The sequence below is a fragment of the Podarcis vaucheri genome, assembly GCF_965113315.1.
Source record: "Podarcis vaucheri genome assembly, chromosome: 12".
Lineage (NCBI taxonomy): Eukaryota > Metazoa > Chordata > Lepidosauria > Squamata > Lacertidae > Podarcis > Podarcis vaucheri.
Genome location: NC_138750.1, coordinates 63059204 through 63077818, shown reverse-complemented (window position 1 = coordinate 63077818; position 18615 = coordinate 63059204). Strand labels below are relative to the sequence as shown.

The window sequence follows — 18615 nt, the reverse complement described above, 5'->3', positions numbered from 1 at the left end:
TCCTCCTTCCACAAGGTTTATTTAACTTTTAACATTTTAATTCTCCCAAATTGTTCAAACCTACTCAAATAATTCAATATCTTCTCAAACCAATCCTCCCCTTTCTCACTGACCTTAAACCCTTTCATTCTGTGTATCTTCACAGTTAGGTAAAGGTAAAGGTACCCTTGCCCGTACGGGCCAGTCGTGTCCGACTCTAGGGTTGTACGCCCATCTCACTTAAGAGGCCGGGGGCCAGCGCTGTCCGGAGACACTTCCGGGTCACGTGGCCAGCGTGACGAAGCTGCTCTGGCAAGCCGGCACCAGCGCAGCACACGGAAACGCCGTTTACCTTCCCGCTATAAAGCGGTCCCTATTTATCTACTTGCACTTAAGGATGCTTTCGAACTGCTACGTGGGCAGGAGCTGGGACCAAAAGACGGGAGCTCACCCCGCCACGGGGATTCAAACCGCCGACCTTGCGATCGGCAAGTCCTAGGCACTGAGGTTTTACCCACAGCGCCACCCGCGTCCCATCTTCACAGTTAGGTATTCTAAAATTATCCGCCCAGCCCATTGCACCTTCTCACCTTCGCACTCGGTGACTCCGTCGTGGCACGAGAGGGTCTGTCGGGCTTCGCCAGGGCAGGGAAGCCCCCCAAAGCGGGCAGGGGGGTTGCTGCAATCCCGGCTCCGGGCCGACTCTCCTCCGCAGGCGTCGCAGGGGGACCAGGGGCTCCACGTGCTCCAGGCCCCGTCCACTGTGAGGCGCAAGAGAAAAGGGGTGTGTGTGTCTGCTGAGCCCTCCCTCTTTCCTCAATATCAATTTTTATTAAAGGTTTTCAATGTAAAATACAATAAAAGCCAAACTGATCAAAAGAAGGTAGGCAGGAAAGAAGCGAGAATAAGCAAAGGAAAGAAGGAAGAAGGGAAAGAAGGGAAAATAAACACAAGGTGCTCCGTTATATTGTAACCCAGGCTTCCTCAAACTCGGCCCTCCAGATGTTTTGAGACTACAATACCCATCATCCTTGACCACTGGTCCTGCTAGCTAGGGATCATGGGAGTTGTGGGTCAAAAACATCTGGAGGATAAGGAAGCCTGGGTGTTTCTATTTTGCTTAATGTATGTAGGTGTCAGGGAACTGACATCGGAGCTAGAGGCGGAGGGAAGGCTCTCAAATGATGCTGGAGAAGGGCCCAGCAGGGAGAGAGGCAGCTCTGCAGATGGGGAAGCAAATCAGCACAACACCAGAGATATGGAGGGGCTGATGGGGGAATCGGCGAGAGGGCTCCAGGACTCTTCACCGGACACCAGCGGGGAGAGCACGGGTCCTCCGCTACCCATGCCCTCCCTGCGCAGAAGACTTCTGCGCAGGGAGAGTAGGAGGAGACTTGGCGTCAAACAACTTTTATGTTGGAAAAGGTTTAAGAAACGCCCACTGACGGATTCTGCTAGCGACTGAGGCAGCCACGAAGTGAAGGGCTGTCCAGACAGAAAGGTTTAACAAGGCAACATAACCAGGAGAGGCGGCAACTTACACACGAGCAACCCCATACCCATTACAGCAGGGTTTGGTGTCAGCGTTGCTCGTGCTTTTCATTTGTGTTTCTTTGGTGGTGAGAGAGGTTGGGGTTGGCCTAGGGTGTGGCTGTTCATTTGTGGTTGGCTATGGTGATCTTTGTTTTCATGTGTGAGTGTGGTGGGTAGGTGTTTTGGATCAGGTTAGCCATCTTGATTTATATGCCATTGGTGGATTATTGTCATTGTCTTGTTGGGCTGTGTACGTGACAAAGGGGAGCCATACCAGGGTGAAGGCGTCTTCTTCTATTTGTCCCCCTGTCAGTTTCAGTTTATTGGCAAATTTTTCTAGTAGGGCTGTTTCCCATACTATTTGGTACCATTGGTCCATGCTTACTCCTGACAGGTCTCTCCAGTGTCTGGCTATGATGTTTCTGGCTGCTGAAAGTAGGTGCGTTATGAGTTCTTTGTGGTGTAAGTGGGCATTGTTGTCTTGGAAGATGTTTAGTAGGGCCAATTCCGGGGTGATGTCTAATACTTGCTTAGCTATTTTACATATTTCTCGTATGGCTGTTAAGTAGGAGACTCCACCACACTCCTTGGCAGCAAATTCCACGGTCGAACAGCTCTTACTGTCAGGAAGTTCTTCCTAATGTTTAGGTGGAATCTTCTTTCTTGTAGTTTGGATCCATTGCTCCGTGTCCACTTCTCTGGAGCAGCAGAAAACAACCTTTCTCCCTCCTCTATGTGACATCCTTTTCTATATTTGAACATAGCTATCATATCAGTCGCTGCCTCTCAGCCTAGCTTACCTCTCAGGGCTGTTGTGACGATTAAACGGAGGCAAGAAGAACCCTCTAGGTCACCTTGAGCTCCTCAAGGTGGGCTATAAATGCACAATAAGAATATTGCACACTAGGAAGAAAGGGGGCTGAGCCTCCCCTCCCCATCTGAGCCTTTCGCTCCCTAACCACTTTTACAAAAGTTCATTTGCGGGATCTGTGAGTCTGTGAGCCACCCCCCTGTTTGCACCAGAGGTTTGGTACCTGGGCAGAAAGAGTCCATGGGGCACTCCTTCCTCTGGAGCTGGATTCCGCTGTCGCCGTGCTGCTCCTGCAGCCCCTCGCACTCGGGACCCCCGTTCTGGGGCTTGGGGCAAGCGCAGGCCCGGTAGCGGGTGACCATCTCGTTTCCACACGTCCTGGAGCAAGGGCTCCACGGGGACCAGTCGCACCAGCCGCCGGGAACTAGAATAAGGAGGGAAAGAGGTTCCTGGGGTCCTAAGGAAGCCTTTCCCATGGGGGGGGCTCCTTCCTCTCTGTGAGGCCCCCCTCTGCCCGGCAAAACCTCCCTGTGGGACTCACCGGCACAAGCTTGACTGGTGCAGATCAGCTTCCCCTTGGAGCAGGTGCTGGGAAGAGAGAAAGAGCAGGAGATGGGAGTCCCCCTTGCCTGTCGTCGACGTGCAAGATAACAAAAGCATTCTGGGAAATGATTTATAATGAGTTGAAAAAAATGTTTAAAATAACTTTTTTTTGGGGGGGGGACCAGAGACTTTTCTACTAGGTACTTTAGTTGCAGAGATTCCGAAGGAGCAGAAACGACTATCCATGTGCGCGACGACAGGAGCACAGATACTACTGGCCCAGAGATGGAAAGACGATAAAGTTCCGACCAGAGACAAATGGTTGATGAAGATGATGGACTACGCCGAAATGGCGAAATTGACCGGGGAAATCAGAAACCAAGAAGAGAAGAACTATAAGAAGGAATGGAGAAAATTTACAATGTGCTCAAGAGAACACTGTAAAGAACTAAAAACTTTGGCAGGATTTGAGTCATGCTTGTAATATATGAAGAATTATGGTAAAAAATGGATTTTTTTTTTTTTTGAAAAACAGAGAAAATAAGGGAGGCAGCTGAAAAAAAAGATTGATAATGGTAACCATGGAAGGGTGGAGGGGAGCCAAGGGATTTAGGGAATCCTAAATGATGATGTTGATGTTCTGTATGTTTGAATTCAAATTGGTTATGCAAAATTCAATCAATCAGTCAGTCAATCAATGGAAGTGTCCCCAAGAGCCATCTAGTCCAGGGGTCAGCAAACTTACTGTGCCCCGGGCCGGTGTCTCCAGCGCCAACCGTGCGGCAGGCTCATACGCATGCGCACACACTATTTCCAGCGCACTTCCGGGTCAGAGGAGCACCGGAAATAGCTTGTGCGCATGTACACGGGCCTCCTCCGACATGGATGTGCACTGGAAATAACACTTGCGCATGCGCAAATAATGCTTACGCAGGCGCACAAGCTATTTCCAGTGCTCCTCCACTGGAAGTGGGCAGCTGCGCAGTGCAGTGCTGGTAAGAGCGAGCGGCGGGGGTCACTGCGGGCCAGATAAACGAGTTCCTTGGGCCTTATCCAGCCTGTGGGCCTTAGTTTGGGGACCCCTGATCTAGACTAACCTAAGGTTACCAGAAGCAATGACAAACCTAGACAGCATCTTAAAAGCAGAGACATCACCTTGCCAACAAAGGTCTGTATAGTTAAAGCGATGATTTTCCCAGTAGTGATGTATGGAAGTGAGAGCTGGACCATAAAGAAGGCTGATCGCTGAAGAATGGATGCTTTTGAATTCTGGTGCTGGAGGAGACCCATGGACTGCAAGAAGATCAAACCTCTCCATTCTGAAGAAAATCAGCCCTGAGTGCTCACTGGAAGGACAGATCCTGAAGCTGAGGCTCCAAGACTTGGGCCACCTCATGAGAAGACAAGACTCCCTGGAAAAGACCCTGATGTTGGGAAAGATGGAGGGCACAAGGAGAAGGGGACGACAGAGGACGAGATGGTGGGACAGTGTTCTTGAAGCTACCAGCATGAGTTTGACCAAACTGCGGGAGGCAGTGGAAGACAGGAGTGCCAGGCGTGCTCTGGTCCAGGGGGTCACGAAGAGTCGGACATGACTAAACAACTAAACAACAACAAAGTTACCAGATGTCCCTGTTTCCCGGGGATAGTCCTTGGATTTATAAATCAGTCCCCATACAAAATCCATTGAAGTTGAAAAGTGTCCCTGGATCCATTGGAAAAAATCTGGTAGCCTTAGACTAACCCCCTGCAATGCTGGACTCACAAGTAAATGATAACAGAATCATGGAGTTTTAGAGGCCGGAGGTGCAGCCAACCTGCTGCAGTGCAGGAATCGCAGCTAGATAGTAGCTGGCCTTTGACCCCCGCCCCCCCTGGAGGCCCCAGCCCTCAGCCCCCCATCTCTGCCTGGCCTCACCAGGTGTTGCATCCGTCGGAGCGAGGGACGGTCTCTTCCGGCAGGTGCCGGAGGCCGGTGAGGAGGTCCAGGCAGGTGCAGAGGTCCTTCTCCACGCAGGCCGTGCCGTTCAGGACTTTCCCCCCGGTGCAGTAGCAGCCGGGCTCGCAGGTCCACAGGCAGTGCTATGGGGGGGGTGAGGGGGGGCAAGAAGATGAAGGCCCACGCAGTGGCGTAGCGTGGGTTGTCAGCACCCGGGGCAAGGCAAGTAATTTGCGCACCCTAACCCGTGGATTTGCGCCCCCTGCAGTAGCAGCCGGGCTCGCAGGTCCACAGGCAGTGCTATGGGGGGTGGAGAGGGGGGGTGAGGGGGGCAGGGAGACGAAGGCACAGGGCAGCGAGGAGGGGCAGGGTTCGCAAGAGAGTGCTGGGGTCTGCCGCAGCCTCTGGCAACCCAGCAAGGCAGAGCTACGTGCACCATGGGGAGTTCAACCTCACAGGGTTGTTGTGAGGATGACAGGAGGAGAGGACCACCTCGAGCTCCTTGGGGGCGGGAAGATGGGGTAGGAAAGCAATTAACGGAGATGAAATAAATCACCCCACAGACAAAAGCCATGGGCTGGGGGTCCCCCAGGCAGAGATGCCCACCGGGCCTCACCGAGATGTCGTCGCAGGAGCGGGGGCAGGGGGGCCCACAGCGGCTGTAGGTGGCGCCCTCCAGGGCAGAGCAGTCCACACCTGTGCCAGGTAGGAAAGAAAGGACAGGTGAAGTCCCCGGGGGGAAGAGACTTGGGCAGTGCCCACAACCTCTCCCCACAACCACCCTCCAAAAGTGTAGCTTCCTGGGCCCTAAAGTGACTGGCAGGGAGGCAGGCAGGCAAATGGATGCGCCAGAGGGCGGGTCAGGAGATCAAGTAGCCCCCCAACGAAGAACTCGCTTCCCCCACTTTCCCCTGTCCCAATTTCTGGACTCCTGTTACAGTCATACCTCGGGTTGCAGCCGCTTCATTTTGCGTTTTTTTCAGGTTACGGACCACCAAAAACTGGAAGTACCAGTATGGGTTAGTTCCGGGTTTTGGCGGTCGCGCATGTGCAGAAGCGCTAAACTGTGCTTTGCGCATGTACAGAAGTGCCGAATCGCAACCCATGCAGGTTGCAAATGCTGTGGGTTTCGAACATGCATCCCGCATGGATCATGTTTGCAACCCGAGCGTCCACTGTATGCCGTGGTTACTATCATTTCAGATATCTCAATATGTGGGGCGCACCTTGCCCACCTAGAAATATACTTCGCCCCTTCTGCACCCCTCCCCTGAATATATATATTTTTGCGGTGCCATCACTGAGCAGGCAGGAGGACTTTTCAGGCTCTATTGCAGGGCGAAGGTGACGTCATGGCTGGAGACGTCGTCTGGGGAGATCTGGGTCCAAATCTTCTTCGGCCACAAAACACTCTCTCTCTCTGTCTCTGCCTAGACTCCCTTGCAGGGTTGCTGGGAAGACAAAGCCAGTGTCTGTGTGGGGAGAGCCATGCCGGTTCACCACAGGGGTAGAGCCTGAAAGTAGCCCCCAAGACTTCTCTTCCTGGCCCCCGGCACTCTCCCCAGGCACCCTCCTCTGCTCCCCAGCCCTGCTTGCCCCCTTCCGCTTGCCTGGGATGTTTCCTTGAACCTCAATAATAATAACGCCTGGAAGGGTTGCGTGCAAAGGGGTGTTAACCTTTCGCTCCAACATAAACGGATGTTTGTGGCCCAGACTGCTTTGGCCCCTGGGGGCGATGTGGCCCCCGAGAGGCACCCCGGAAGGGAATGCGGCCCTCAGAGGGAAAAGGGTTCCCTGCACCTTGAGTTGACACTGAGCCACTTAGGAAAACGAGGGTGGAAGAAGAATGGGATTGTAGCATTGTAGAGCTGGAAGGGACCCCCAAGGTCGTCTAGGCGGGGCTGCCCTTGATGATGATGATAATAATAATAATAATAATAATAATAATAATAATAATAATAATTTATTATTTATACCCCACCATCTGGCTGGGCTTCCCCAGCCACTCTGGGCAGCTTCCAACAAAACACTAAAATACAATAACCTATTAAACATTAAAAGCTTCCCTAAACAGGGCTGCCTTCAGATGTCTACTTCAGACGGGCTACTTTTAACATGAGGCTGCATTTTAAATTGCATTTTAACCTGTATTTTAAATTGGGTCCCCCCCCCATTATGTTTTTACTGTAATTTTACTGGTGTTAGCTGCCCTGAGCCCGGCTCTGGCCGGGGAGGGCGGGGTATAAATAAAATCTATTATTATTATTATTATTATTATTATTATTATTATTATTTATTATTATTATTATTAGCCCAACCCTCTGTAGCAGGTGGCTGAAATAGCTCTTGTCACACCACAGTGGTGCCTGCTCCCAAGCGCACACTTCCCCCAGGTAGCAGGGGCCATCCTTCTTACAGGAAGGGCTTCCCAGAAGCCCCCCCCCCATTTTGGGGTGAGGGGGAAGAGTGATGGGACAGGGGCAGAGATTTTACCAAAACATCTAGGTGTGTCTCCGGCATGCAGGGTCTTCTGATCTCAGCCCTGACTTACCTGGACACGGGTTCAAGCTGCATCCCTCCACCTGGGTGGGGACCCCCTCGCAGTAGTCGCCGCCCCCCTGTGGGGTGGGGGTGTCGCAGGCTCTCGCCCGGCTCCTCATGCCTCCCCCACAGCTGGCGGTGCAGTCAGTCCAGTGACTCCAGGCCCCCCAGCCCCCGTTCCCTGCAACCACAGGGGAGAAACGAGCATGTGTGGGTCGCTGGGCCCCCCATTGCAGACTCCCTCCCTCCTGTGTGGTTTGCCCCCCAGGTGGAGGAAAGAGGGAAGTTGTTGTTATAAGAATTCTAAGGTCTCAAATATTAACTAAATGTACATAAATGTACTAGGGTAAACACATACATAAATATATGAACCAAGTGTCTGAAATAGTATAGGAGAGCAATCCTGAAGCCATTTGGACTCTCCCAGTGACCTCAAATATTCCTCTGCAGGAAGGGAGGCAAATGGGGAAACCCTTCCCACTGTCTTTTTGCTTGCAAATCCTGTCTTAAGGGCATATTTGTGTCTGAATAAATATGTGACCTTGATTCAGTATCTAAAGTATTAACTATCACAAAAGAATGGCCAAGCTGCCCAGGCAATGCAATCAGTGACCATTAGCAGGTATCCTGGAAGACAGGATTTCTGCTGCAGATCGCCTCCTTCTGTGATGTATGTATGATGTTTAGGGGGGGATGGTGGTCTTGAGCTACAGGGTGGGTAATTTCAAAAGTCTATATAAGGGCTTGCACACCATTGTTCTGGGTTCCTCCTCCCTCCTGCGTGTGGTGAGTGAGGACCCTGTTGCAATAGTTTAAAAAAGATCAGGCTTACTAGCCGCTTTGCTTCTCAATATTCTCTGGCTGGCCTCTGTTATTTTCTCCGACCGATGGAGAATCTACATAAAGACTCTCTCTTGGGTCCCCCATAAAGGAAAAGGAGCAGGTTTTTCTTATAACATTGCGAAAGTGAAGTCTTGACTCTTGGAAGGCAGCAGGAAGGAATAGGGGTGTTTAGGGGGACACTTACGGGCGCAGGGCTGGTCCTGGCAAGGTTTGTCCTCGCGTTCGGGACCCAAGCAGGGCAGCCCCATCCCAGAAGGAGGGGGGTCCGTGCAGAAGTGGTACCGGTTCCGTAACCCCAGCCCGCAGGACGCTGAGCACTCGCTCCAGGGGGTCCATTCTGACCACTGGCCGTTCACTGGGGAAAAGGGAAGTCACCAGTAAAAAGGTCTGAATGGGAGGTGGCGAGCTGTGATCTTTCTGGGGGAGACCCTAGATGGAGAAGGGGGTGGGATGGGGGCACAGCAAGACTCAGATTGTGGACAGAATGTCCTCCTTCACAGAGAGTTGGCCTGTGGAACTCCTTCCCACAGGAGACAGGGATGGCCACAAACCTGGATGACTTTAAAAGAGGATCAGGTAAATTCATGGAGGAAGAGAGGGCTACTAGATATGACCGCTCTGTTAGAATTCCTGCTCCATGATTGCAGTCATGGGATTGTTGTCTTTCACATGACGGTGTATGTTTTGACTCCACAGAGTGGGAAGTGACGGAGACAGGATGTTTGTGTTCCCGTGTTCCGTGAAGTGGGACTATTGTCCTTTGTTCTTTTTCTTTTTACTGTCTGATGCTAGAGAGATAGGGAGCCATGTTGCAGTGCTCCGTGTGTGTTTATATGTAAATAAAGTAGATTAGCCAAAATGGTGAGTTGCTGAGATCTGTTACACATGATGTGCAAACTCTGCGGATCCCTAAGTGTGCCGGTGTCGGCTGGCATCGGTCACTGTGATGTTCGGGCTGAAGAAAGCTTTTGAGGGAAAGGAGGGAGAGAACATGCCAGTCGGGCATGTGTCTCTGCCAGGGTCCTACTCGAGTGTAGGCTGAACTCCTGACAAGCTCTGCTCTGCCTGTGGGAAGCCCACAATCCGGATCCGAGCAGAAGAGCAACTCTCTCCTCTTGTGGTTTTCAGCAACTGGTCTTCAAAAGCATCACTACCCAGGATGTGGAGGGAGATTGCAGCTCTCACGTCTAGGAGCCATACAGCCCCAGATGATTCAAGATCACCTGAAAGGGCCCGAGCTCTTTGCAAAGGGAAGCAAGAGGATGGCTGTTTCGGAGCAAGAACCTCCAAACTAAAAGTGTCCCAGCGAGCCAGGCCTTACCATCACCGCAGGCTGCCCTGGAGCAGTTGCGCACCCGACCGGAGAGGCAGGTGCTGCAGAGAGGAAGAGAGAGTGTTTTTAGTGCAGGATAACCATCCTCATATCACCGACATGCTTCATCATCATCATCTTCATTTTTAATTTGTATACCGTCTTTCTATCTTAAAATACTCAAGGCGGTTTACAAGCTGAAGAAACAAAAAATGTACATCTTATTGCAATCTAATGCAATACAAAAATGTGATAATAAAACATAACTTTAAAATAGGCAATCTACATCAAAAAGTCACATTCAACAATCATTAGAATAGTATAAGATAATAATATCAACATATACAATGCGATACGATATCTTTATTGTCATTGTCCCAAACAGAACAATGATATATAAAAGTTAAACAGAAATCCACTCAACAGTTGCAATAAATAATATCTAAACCATAATCAATAAGACAACGGCAAGCCACAGTACATAAAACAATACAATACATATTGAGAAGCAGAGACTAGAGGGTGGAGCAAGGCAGGTGGAAGGAGGCCTTGCCTGATGGAGTCTCCCCCCTCACAGTTCTTCCTCCAGGAACAGCTCCCTAGGGTCGGAGGGTGGGGCAAGACAGGTAGAAGGAGGCTTCAGTCTAATTAAGGCATGAAGGGGTTAAAACCATGGAGTAAGCTGTCCTGCCAGGCTTAGCTATGTCCACTTCCCCTTACCTGGGGAGGAACTCGGGAGGACTCAAGCTTTCGTTCTCCTCCAATCTACTTGTGAATCTCAGCGCACGAAGAGAGTTGAGCCAGTTGCTCCAGCTCAGACCGCATGGCTGTCACCAGCCGCTCTTGAGTTCCTATACCAAGAATCTAGCAACTTTTACCACTTTCCAAGCAAGCTAAGTTTCACTGCCTGTGCAACCGTTCTGAAGCACGTGAATCTGACCTTTGGAGTATTTGTAACCATTTTTTAACTTACCAAAGGTGTGGTCTTTTCCAGTGCTGGGGGGAGAGGGAAACTTTGGGGGAAAGCCTTTTTTGGAACTCGCTTGAAAGGGCATATTTTTTAAAGCCTATATGTCTCCCCCCCCTCCAATAGATTTTATTAAAGTTTGAAAGAAAATATACAAAGGTCATTATCAAATATCTTTTTATCTAAGATAAAAAACTATAATTAAAATCACAAAGCAAAAGGAAGAGAAGAGGGAAAGAGAGAGGAGAACTTTCAATTCTGTGTCTCTCAGCTTCTTCTTCAGTCCTCAAGCCCAGACATAAGATCATTTTTTCCCACACAAAAAGTCTATAAGAAATTCCGAAACTTAATACTGACAATGGTTTTTCTTTGATTGAACCCTTCCACTTTGCCATCCCAGCCAAGTCCAATAATTTTAACCACCGTTCCTCCATGCAAGGTGACAACGAATCTCGTGTATAGACAAGTCTCACTGCTAACAGCCTATATTTCTATGCTTTGCTTTGCGGCATATTTTCTTTCTTTTTTAAAAATCATTTTTATTGATTTTCCAATAAAAACAGCCAATCAACATATCCACATCATAATCCAATTGAACACAAGAAACTAAAATTTAAAAAAGACCAAATTGTAATTATTAATTTTTTCTGGTTCCCCACAGTCTGGACCTCTGAAGCATATCTCCAGATCTTCAGTACTGCCTCTTCTCGTGCCACAAGAAGCTTTGCGGCATATTTTCTGACTCTCAATCTCTGCTGGGGTCCTCTCACAAAAAGAGTCCTTGCCCCAAACTTGGAACTTGGCACCCAGGAACTTCTCCTTCCTCCCTCTCTAGACATATTTGCGCCAGCAGCCAGAGCTGGCAGGAAGGGGCATGGCTGGCCGAGAACCAGAGGAAGTGGCACTGACCAGTTTTCACAGCCCTTGGTCACCACGTCTCCTGGGCCGTACAGCATCCCATCGAGGGCGCAGGGGCAGTCCTCCTCCGGCACGCAGAGATTGTTCTGTAAGCGGCGGAGAGGGAAGGGGGCAGAATTAGAGGGGGAAACACACCACCCACCCCTCCTTCTGAGGTCAGCCTCTCCCAAACGGGGGCCCTCCGGAAGTTTTGAATGACAAAACTTACAGTGGTGCCTCGCAAGACGAAAAGAATCCGTTCTGTGATTCTCTTCGTCTAGCGGTTTTTTCGTCTTGCGAAGCAAGCCCATTGAGGGATTAGCGGATTAGCGCTATTAGCGGCTTTTAGCAGCTTATCTGCTGATCGGATCTGCTGATAAGCAGCTTAGCGGCTTAGGAAAGGGGGGGGAACCAGCAGGAACTCGCAAGACATTGTCATCTTGCGAAGCAAGCCCATAGGAGATTCGTTTTGCGAAGCACCCCCAAAACGGAAAACTCTTTCGTCTAGCGAGTTTTCCGTCTTGCAAGGCATTCGTCTTGCGGGGCACCACTGTATTTTGTATACACAAACAATGAATTATGCTGCCCGGTATGGGGAAGTTTTTAATGTTTGATGTTTTATTATGTTTTTATATGTACTGGAAGCCGCCCAGAGTGGCTGGGGAAATGCAGCCAGATGGACGAGGTATACATAAGAACATTGTTAATTATTATTAATATGTACCTAATTAAAACATCTTGTGTTTTCCCCGCTGCATGGGGGTGCTGCTGCTGGGAGTTGTGGTTCAGACCTTCCTGAGGGGCCCAGGTTGGGAAAGACTAATTTGCTATCAATCAATCAATCAATCAATCAATCAATCAAATCCAAATCTTACAAATTAATTTGGATTTGTGGGGGGTTTTTTGTATACTTGTTTTTGTGTTTTGTGTATTGTTCTTCTTTGTTTTTGTTGTTGTTGTGTGGAGAATACTAATAAAATTTATATATATATATATATATATATATGCAGGTTTTGGTGTCTTCGGGTGTCTTCCCGTGTAAGAGTCGGGGTGTCTGTGCGACGTTTCGACGAGGTCTCACTCGTCATCTTCAGGCTGGTGCTTTCGGCTTCTTGTTACTGGAACAGAGCAGAATCTGGTGTTTGAGTTCCTATAAATACTGTTGAGGGGTGTGGTGTATAGCCTCCAACGTTCTGGGCAGAGAGGAAGTTCCTAGATTAGTGTGCCTTTTCTTCTTTTGTTCCTTAATTACTTGAGGGATATCTTGAGTGATTTCATGAGTGATATTCTGAATACCACTGGGTGGGTCATTAAGTGTAGATTAGTTGCTAAAGCTTTCGTGTCTTGACCTCTTGAGCTTGTGAAGAGTTTTTCTGAGAAGATGGCTGTGCTGCATTTAGTTGTGCTCTGGCTTGGCTTCGTGTATAGGGGCGAGCTGTGGTTTTGTGCCTTGTGCCAGCCAGATCTGTGTAGGGATTGCAGGGGGGTGCAGCATCCGGAGGTGCCACTATAGTTTGGCTACTGGATGGAGTCTGTAATATGTCTGTGGAGAGGGTCTGGGTTTGGGTCTGGTGTGGTTGATTGGTGACGGCGTTCTGTGTGCCTCTGGTTCTGGTGTCGGTTTTTGTGGGGAGGGCTAATTTCCAGATGTCTGGCAGGCGGGACGTGTCGTCACGCTTGTTCATGTTGTGAGGGTGTTTCTCTATCTCGATGGCTTCCATGATTATTCTCTTGTGGTGATGTTCCATGTTAAAGAGCAATTTGGAATCTGCAAAATTAATTTCGTGTCCTGTTTCTTTCATGTGTTGGAAAAGAGAGGAAGTTTTTTCTTCTTTTTTGACGGCATTCTTGTGTTCTGCGATACGTGCATTTATTCGTCTGTTTGTTTGTCCAATGTACGTGGCTGGGCAGACTTTGCAGGGTATTTCATAGACCCCTTGGTTTTCCAGCTGGATTTTGTCTTTTGGGTTTCTGAGGATATTGGCTATTTTTTGGTTGGTGCAGAAGGCTGTTTTGATATTGTGTTTATGGAGGATTTTGCTGATTTTGTCTGTAGTGCCCTTGATATAAGGAAGGAGGGCCATGCCATTGTTTTCTTCTGTGTCTTGGTTTTTGGGGGGTGTTTCTTTTTGGATTAGCTTCGTAACCCTGTTTTTCTGGTATCCATTGGCGATTAACACATTTGAGAGATTCTGTAACTCAGTTGTCAAGTGGTCTTTGTCAGCCAGGCGTTTGGTTCTGGAGATGAGAGTCTTGGCTACGGAGTTTATTTGTTACAGAATCTCTCAAATGTGTTAATCGCCAATGGATACCAGAAAAACAGGGTTACGAAGCTAATCCAAAAAGAAACACCCCCCAAAAACCAAGACACAGAAGAAAACAATGGCATGGCCCTCCTTCCTTATATCAAGGGCACTACAGACAAAATCAGCAAAATCCTCCATAAACACAATATCAAAACAGCCTTCTGCACCAACCAAAAAATAGCCAATATCCTCAGAAACCCAAAAGACAAAATCCAGCTGGAAAACCAAGGGGTCTATGAAATACCCTGCAAAGTCTGCCCAGCCACGTACATTGGACAAACAAACAGACGAATAAATGCACGTATCGCAGAACACAAGAATGCCGTCAAAAAAGAAGAAAAAACTTCCTCTCTTTTCCAACACATGAAAGAAACAGGACACGAAATTAATTTTGCAGATTCCAAATTGCTCTTTAACATGGAACATCACCACAAGAGAATAATCATGGAAGCCATCGAGATAGAGAAACACCCTCACAACATGAACAAGCGTGACGACACGTCCCGCCTGCCAGACATCTGGAAATTAGCCCTCCCCACAAAAACCGACACCAGAACCAGAGGCACACAGAACGCCGTCACCAATCAACCACACCAGACCCAAACCCAGACCCTCTCCACAGACATATTACAGACTCCATCCAGTAGCCAAACTATAGTGGCACCTCCGGATGCTGCACCCCCCTGCAATCCCTACACAGATCTGGCTGGCACAAGGCACAAAACCACAGCTCGCCCCTATACACGAAGCCAAGCCAGAGCACAACTAAATGCAGCACAGCCATCTTCTCAGAAAAACTCTTCACAAGCTCAAGAGGTCAAGACACGAAAGCTTTAGCAACTAATCTACACTTAATGACCCACCCAGTGGTATTCAGAATATCACTCATGAAATCACTCAAGATATCCCTCAAGTAATTAAGGAACAAAAGAAGAAAAGGCACACTAATCTAGGAACTTCCTCTCTGCCCAGAACGTTGGAGGCTATACACCACACCCCTCAACAGTATTTATAGGAACTCAAACACCAGATTCTGCTCTGTTCCAGTAACAAGAAGCCGAAAGCACCAGCCTGAAGATGACGAGTGAGACCTCGTCGAAACGTCGCACAGACACCCCGACTCTTACACGGGAAGACACCCGAAGACACCAAAACCTGCATATATATATATATATATATATATATATATATATATATCAATCAATAAATCAATTATCCTTCACCCTAAGGCCCCAACGCAGCATAACAGCATTAAAACACAATATTAAAAAGAGTGTAAGACAACTTGCAAACATAAAAATGAGGTGGGTCCAGATTAGGTGCCGCCACGGAGAAGGCCCTGCCCTGGGGGACGCCCCCCCCCCACAGCCTCTGCATGGGAAAAATTGTGGGGAGCAGAGACTCACCAGCAAGAAGGTGCTGTTGGGGCAGTAGCAGCCAGCATGGCAGGTCTCGTTGGCGCTGGGCACTGCACTGAGCTCCGCGCAGGAAGCCGGTCCGTCGGCACATTCCTGCCATACCTTCCCCTCCGGGCAGACGCCGGGCACCTCACCTGGGTGGGAAAGTGCAAGGCAGACGTGGGTGGAGCATTCTGAGGGGGCAGGGGCCAGCTGGGGGGTTAGCCTGGCACTACTGAGGTCATTCCGCTGAAATAGATGGAGAAAACGGTGCCAGGAGTTTCTGTGCACTCGGTGGAATGGGGGAGTCACCACACCTTTCAGATTTATCCATTTATCCCTTTCTTTCCTTTATTCACTGCTCGATTGCAAGTGCAACCTCTGAAGCAGTTTGCAGAAAAAATATTACATGATAAAATAATCAATAAGAAAAAAACAACAATTTAAGGCTTTTGTAAGAATAGACCTGAAAACAGATCTAAGCAGCTTGTCAAAGCAAGAATGTTTTCAACAGGTGCTGAAAAGAAAACAGTGAAGGCTCCTGCCTGGTGTCAAGAGGCGGGGAGTTCCAAAGGGTCGGTGGTACCCCAACAAAAAATTGAGTACTTACAGAAGCAGAATGGGTATTGTGTGGCACCTGCAATGGTGCCCGTTCTGCTGAATGGGCATATATGGGGTTAGGCGATCGTGCAGGTAAACTGGTCCCAGGTAGCCCCCCCTCCAATTCACAAGCCAGAAAATAGACATCTTGGGGGGGGGTCAAACCACAGGAACACCAAGCAGGCAGTGGGGGCTGTGTCCTCTGCCCCCCCCCCACTAAAGAGGCAGGGTATTTCTGAACGAAGAGGCTCCTGCCTTCAATTAGAAAACAGGCCATAAGATCAGCAACACCCAAACTTTTTCGGGGAACTGCCTCCTTGCTTCCCTTCAGCTCATCCCCAGCACCCCCTGCCCCCCCAAAGCATTATTCAGAATAGCAGTTTGCACAACTCTCCGAGGTAGATAGTAACACAATCAAACTCAAGACAGGAGCAATGAATGGCATATTTATTCCAAACCCAAACAAAGCTATTCAGTTTAATTAATTCTGCAAAACTGGTGCACTCGAGAGCAGCTTTTCCAAGTCTTGATAGTTATTGGCACCCCAAGCATCCCCCTTCCTTCCCAATTCTGCCACCAGTGAGCACCTGTGGGAATGTTCAGGGAGGCAGGAAGTTCCTTTACTTAGCAGAGTTTCACATTCCCCTTTTAAATGCACAGCGGATAATTGGTTGCAGGCTTGTGTAAAGGTAAAGGTAAAGGGAGCCCTGACCATTAGGTCCAGTCGTGGCCGACTCTGGGGTTGCGGCGCTCATCTCGCTTTGTTGGCCGAGGGAGCTGGCGTACAGCTTCCGGGTCATGTGGCCAGCAGGACTAAGTCGCTTCTGGCGAACCAGAACAGCGCACGAAAACGCCGTTTCCCTTCCTGCCGGAGCGGTACCTATTTATCTACTTGCACTTTGATGTGCTTTAGAACTGCTAGGAGCAGGGACCGAGCAACAGGAGCTCACCCCGTCATGGGGATTCGAACCGCCGACCTTCTGATCGGCAAGTCCTAGGCTCTGTGGTTTAACCCACAGCGCCACCCACGTCCCTAGGCTTGTGTAAGCCTCTCACTATTAGGTTCCTGGTAAGTTCCCTTATATCCCTCTTAAAAGAATAAAGACACAACAATCTTATTTAAAGTCAATAAAAGAAGTTTACTCACATCATCAGTTCACAGTTGGCTCCCTGAAGGCAGACTTAGTTACAAAGTATATACATGTGGATCTATCCCATATAGGGATAAGCTGCTCCAACGGCGGAGTAAGTCAAAGAGAGAGAGTGTGGCAGCATGCCTTGTCCTTTTGTTACCTGGACAGGTAAGGGTACGCCCACCTCTAGTCACATGCAAAAGGAAGGATGTTCCAGCCCAGGAGGAAACAGGAAGTTTTCGACTGGCTGGACCAAACCTCCCCTTGCATGTCCACTCTAGGAAAACAAGGAATGTTGTGTTTGACTGCTCCCAGTGGATGACATCCAACAGCACCGCCCCCCACTTTGGGAATCATAACAGCTTTTTTGTCTCACCCAGAACCGAGATGGATCCACCGGACTCACCTGAGCAGGGGGGAAGGTGGCAGGTGGCAAATTCAATCCGGCGCAAGATAGTCAGGCTGGCCCTTGTGCGATTCCGGTATCCGCCTCCGCACGGCACAGAGCAATCGGACCAGGGCCCCCACTCCATGCCAGAAGCTGGGAAGGGGCGGGGGACAGAGGAGAAGGAATAATAATAACAATTTATTATTTGTACCCCGCCCATCTGGCTGAGTTTCCCCAGCCACTCTGGGCAGCTTCCAACAAAGATTAAAAATACCGTATTTTTTGCACCATAACACTCACTTATTTCCTCCTAGAAAGTAAGGGGAAATGTCTGTGCGTGTTATGGAGCGAATGCCTATGGGTGGCAGGGGGATCTGCTGCAGTCGTGAGCAGAGGATCCATGGTTCCCCTTCCTTCCCTCCTCCGTGGCTCGCTTTGAAACAGCAAAGCGGGAGAGGAGCCACTTACACAGGTGTAAGCGGCTCCTGTCTGGTTGGCTGCTTTAAACCGTGCTCTCTGTCCCTCTCTCCTCCCCACTCAGCTCGCTAAATAGCAGCAAAGCTTTTCAGCTCTCTAAGCCGGGGAGGAGGGAGAGAAGCAGAGCCTGCTTGTTTTAAAGGAGCAAAGCGGGAGAGGAGAGGAGCCTTCTCCCCTTATACCCCTCTTCTGCATTATTAGCAGCATCCTTCTCCACACACCCCACACGTGCTCCTTGTCCCTTGAGTGCTTTTCCTTCCCTCCCCACTTAAAACGTGGTTACAAAGCACGGATCCACATGGATCCTCAGGATTTTTGCATTGGGCTACTCCAAACTCACCGTCAGATCACATGTCTGTGGCCACAGCATGAACCACAAAAATCATACATCCACTGTTTCGTTTAGAATATATTTTTTCTTGTTTTCCTCCTCTAAAAACTATGTGCGTGTTATGGTCAGGTGCGTGTTATAGAGCGAAAAATACGGTACATTAAAATGTCACACATTAAAAACCGCTTCCAGTCACCAGTCTAGCTGCTGCATTCTGGTTAGTTGTAGTTTCCGGGTCTCCTTCAAAGGTAGCCCCACGTAGAGCGCATTGCAGTAGTCCAAGCGGGAGATAACCAGAGCATGCACCACTCTGGCGAGACAGTGTGCGGGCAAGGAGGGTCTCATCCTGCGTACCAGATGGAGCTGGCAGGCAGCCACTCTGGACACGGAACTAACCTGTGCTTCTATGGACAGCTGTGAGTCCAAAATGACTCCCAGGCTGCTTTCAAATATAATATGACTTTAATTGTGAGGTTCAGCTTATTTTTTCAGTAGGCTGCTTTGCCAACAGTTTGCTGCAAATTATCATTGTTAATTGCAGTAGTACCTTGGTTCTCAAACTTAAGCCGTTTTGGAAGTCCGTTCCAAAACCAAAGCGTTCCAAAACCAAGGCGGATT

General features: G+C 49.2%; 1 protein-coding gene across 1 annotated transcript in view; it reads right to left on the bottom strand.

Annotated features, from left to right (window-relative positions):
* LOC309514800 (SCO-spondin-like) overlaps positions 1-18615 on the bottom strand; it is a 183682-nt gene that overhangs the window by 55123 nt on the left and 109944 nt on the right. Inside the window, exons 66-76 of the mRNA XM_082192086.1 lie at positions 17208-17342; positions 15078-15223; positions 11378-11472; positions 9511-9563; positions 8374-8544; positions 7357-7527; positions 5422-5501; positions 4785-4948; positions 2865-2911; positions 2547-2747; positions 570-740 (exon numbers count right to left, since the gene is read on the bottom strand). Of these exons, the coding sequence (XP_082048212.1) occupies positions 570-740; positions 2547-2747; positions 2865-2911; positions 4785-4948; positions 5422-5501; positions 7357-7527; positions 8374-8544; positions 9511-9563; positions 11378-11472; positions 15078-15223; positions 17208-17342 (1434 nt within the window). The remainder of the gene's footprint in view (positions 1-569; positions 741-2546; positions 2748-2864; positions 2912-4784; positions 4949-5421; positions 5502-7356; positions 7528-8373; positions 8545-9510; positions 9564-11377; positions 11473-15077; positions 15224-17207; positions 17343-18615) is intronic.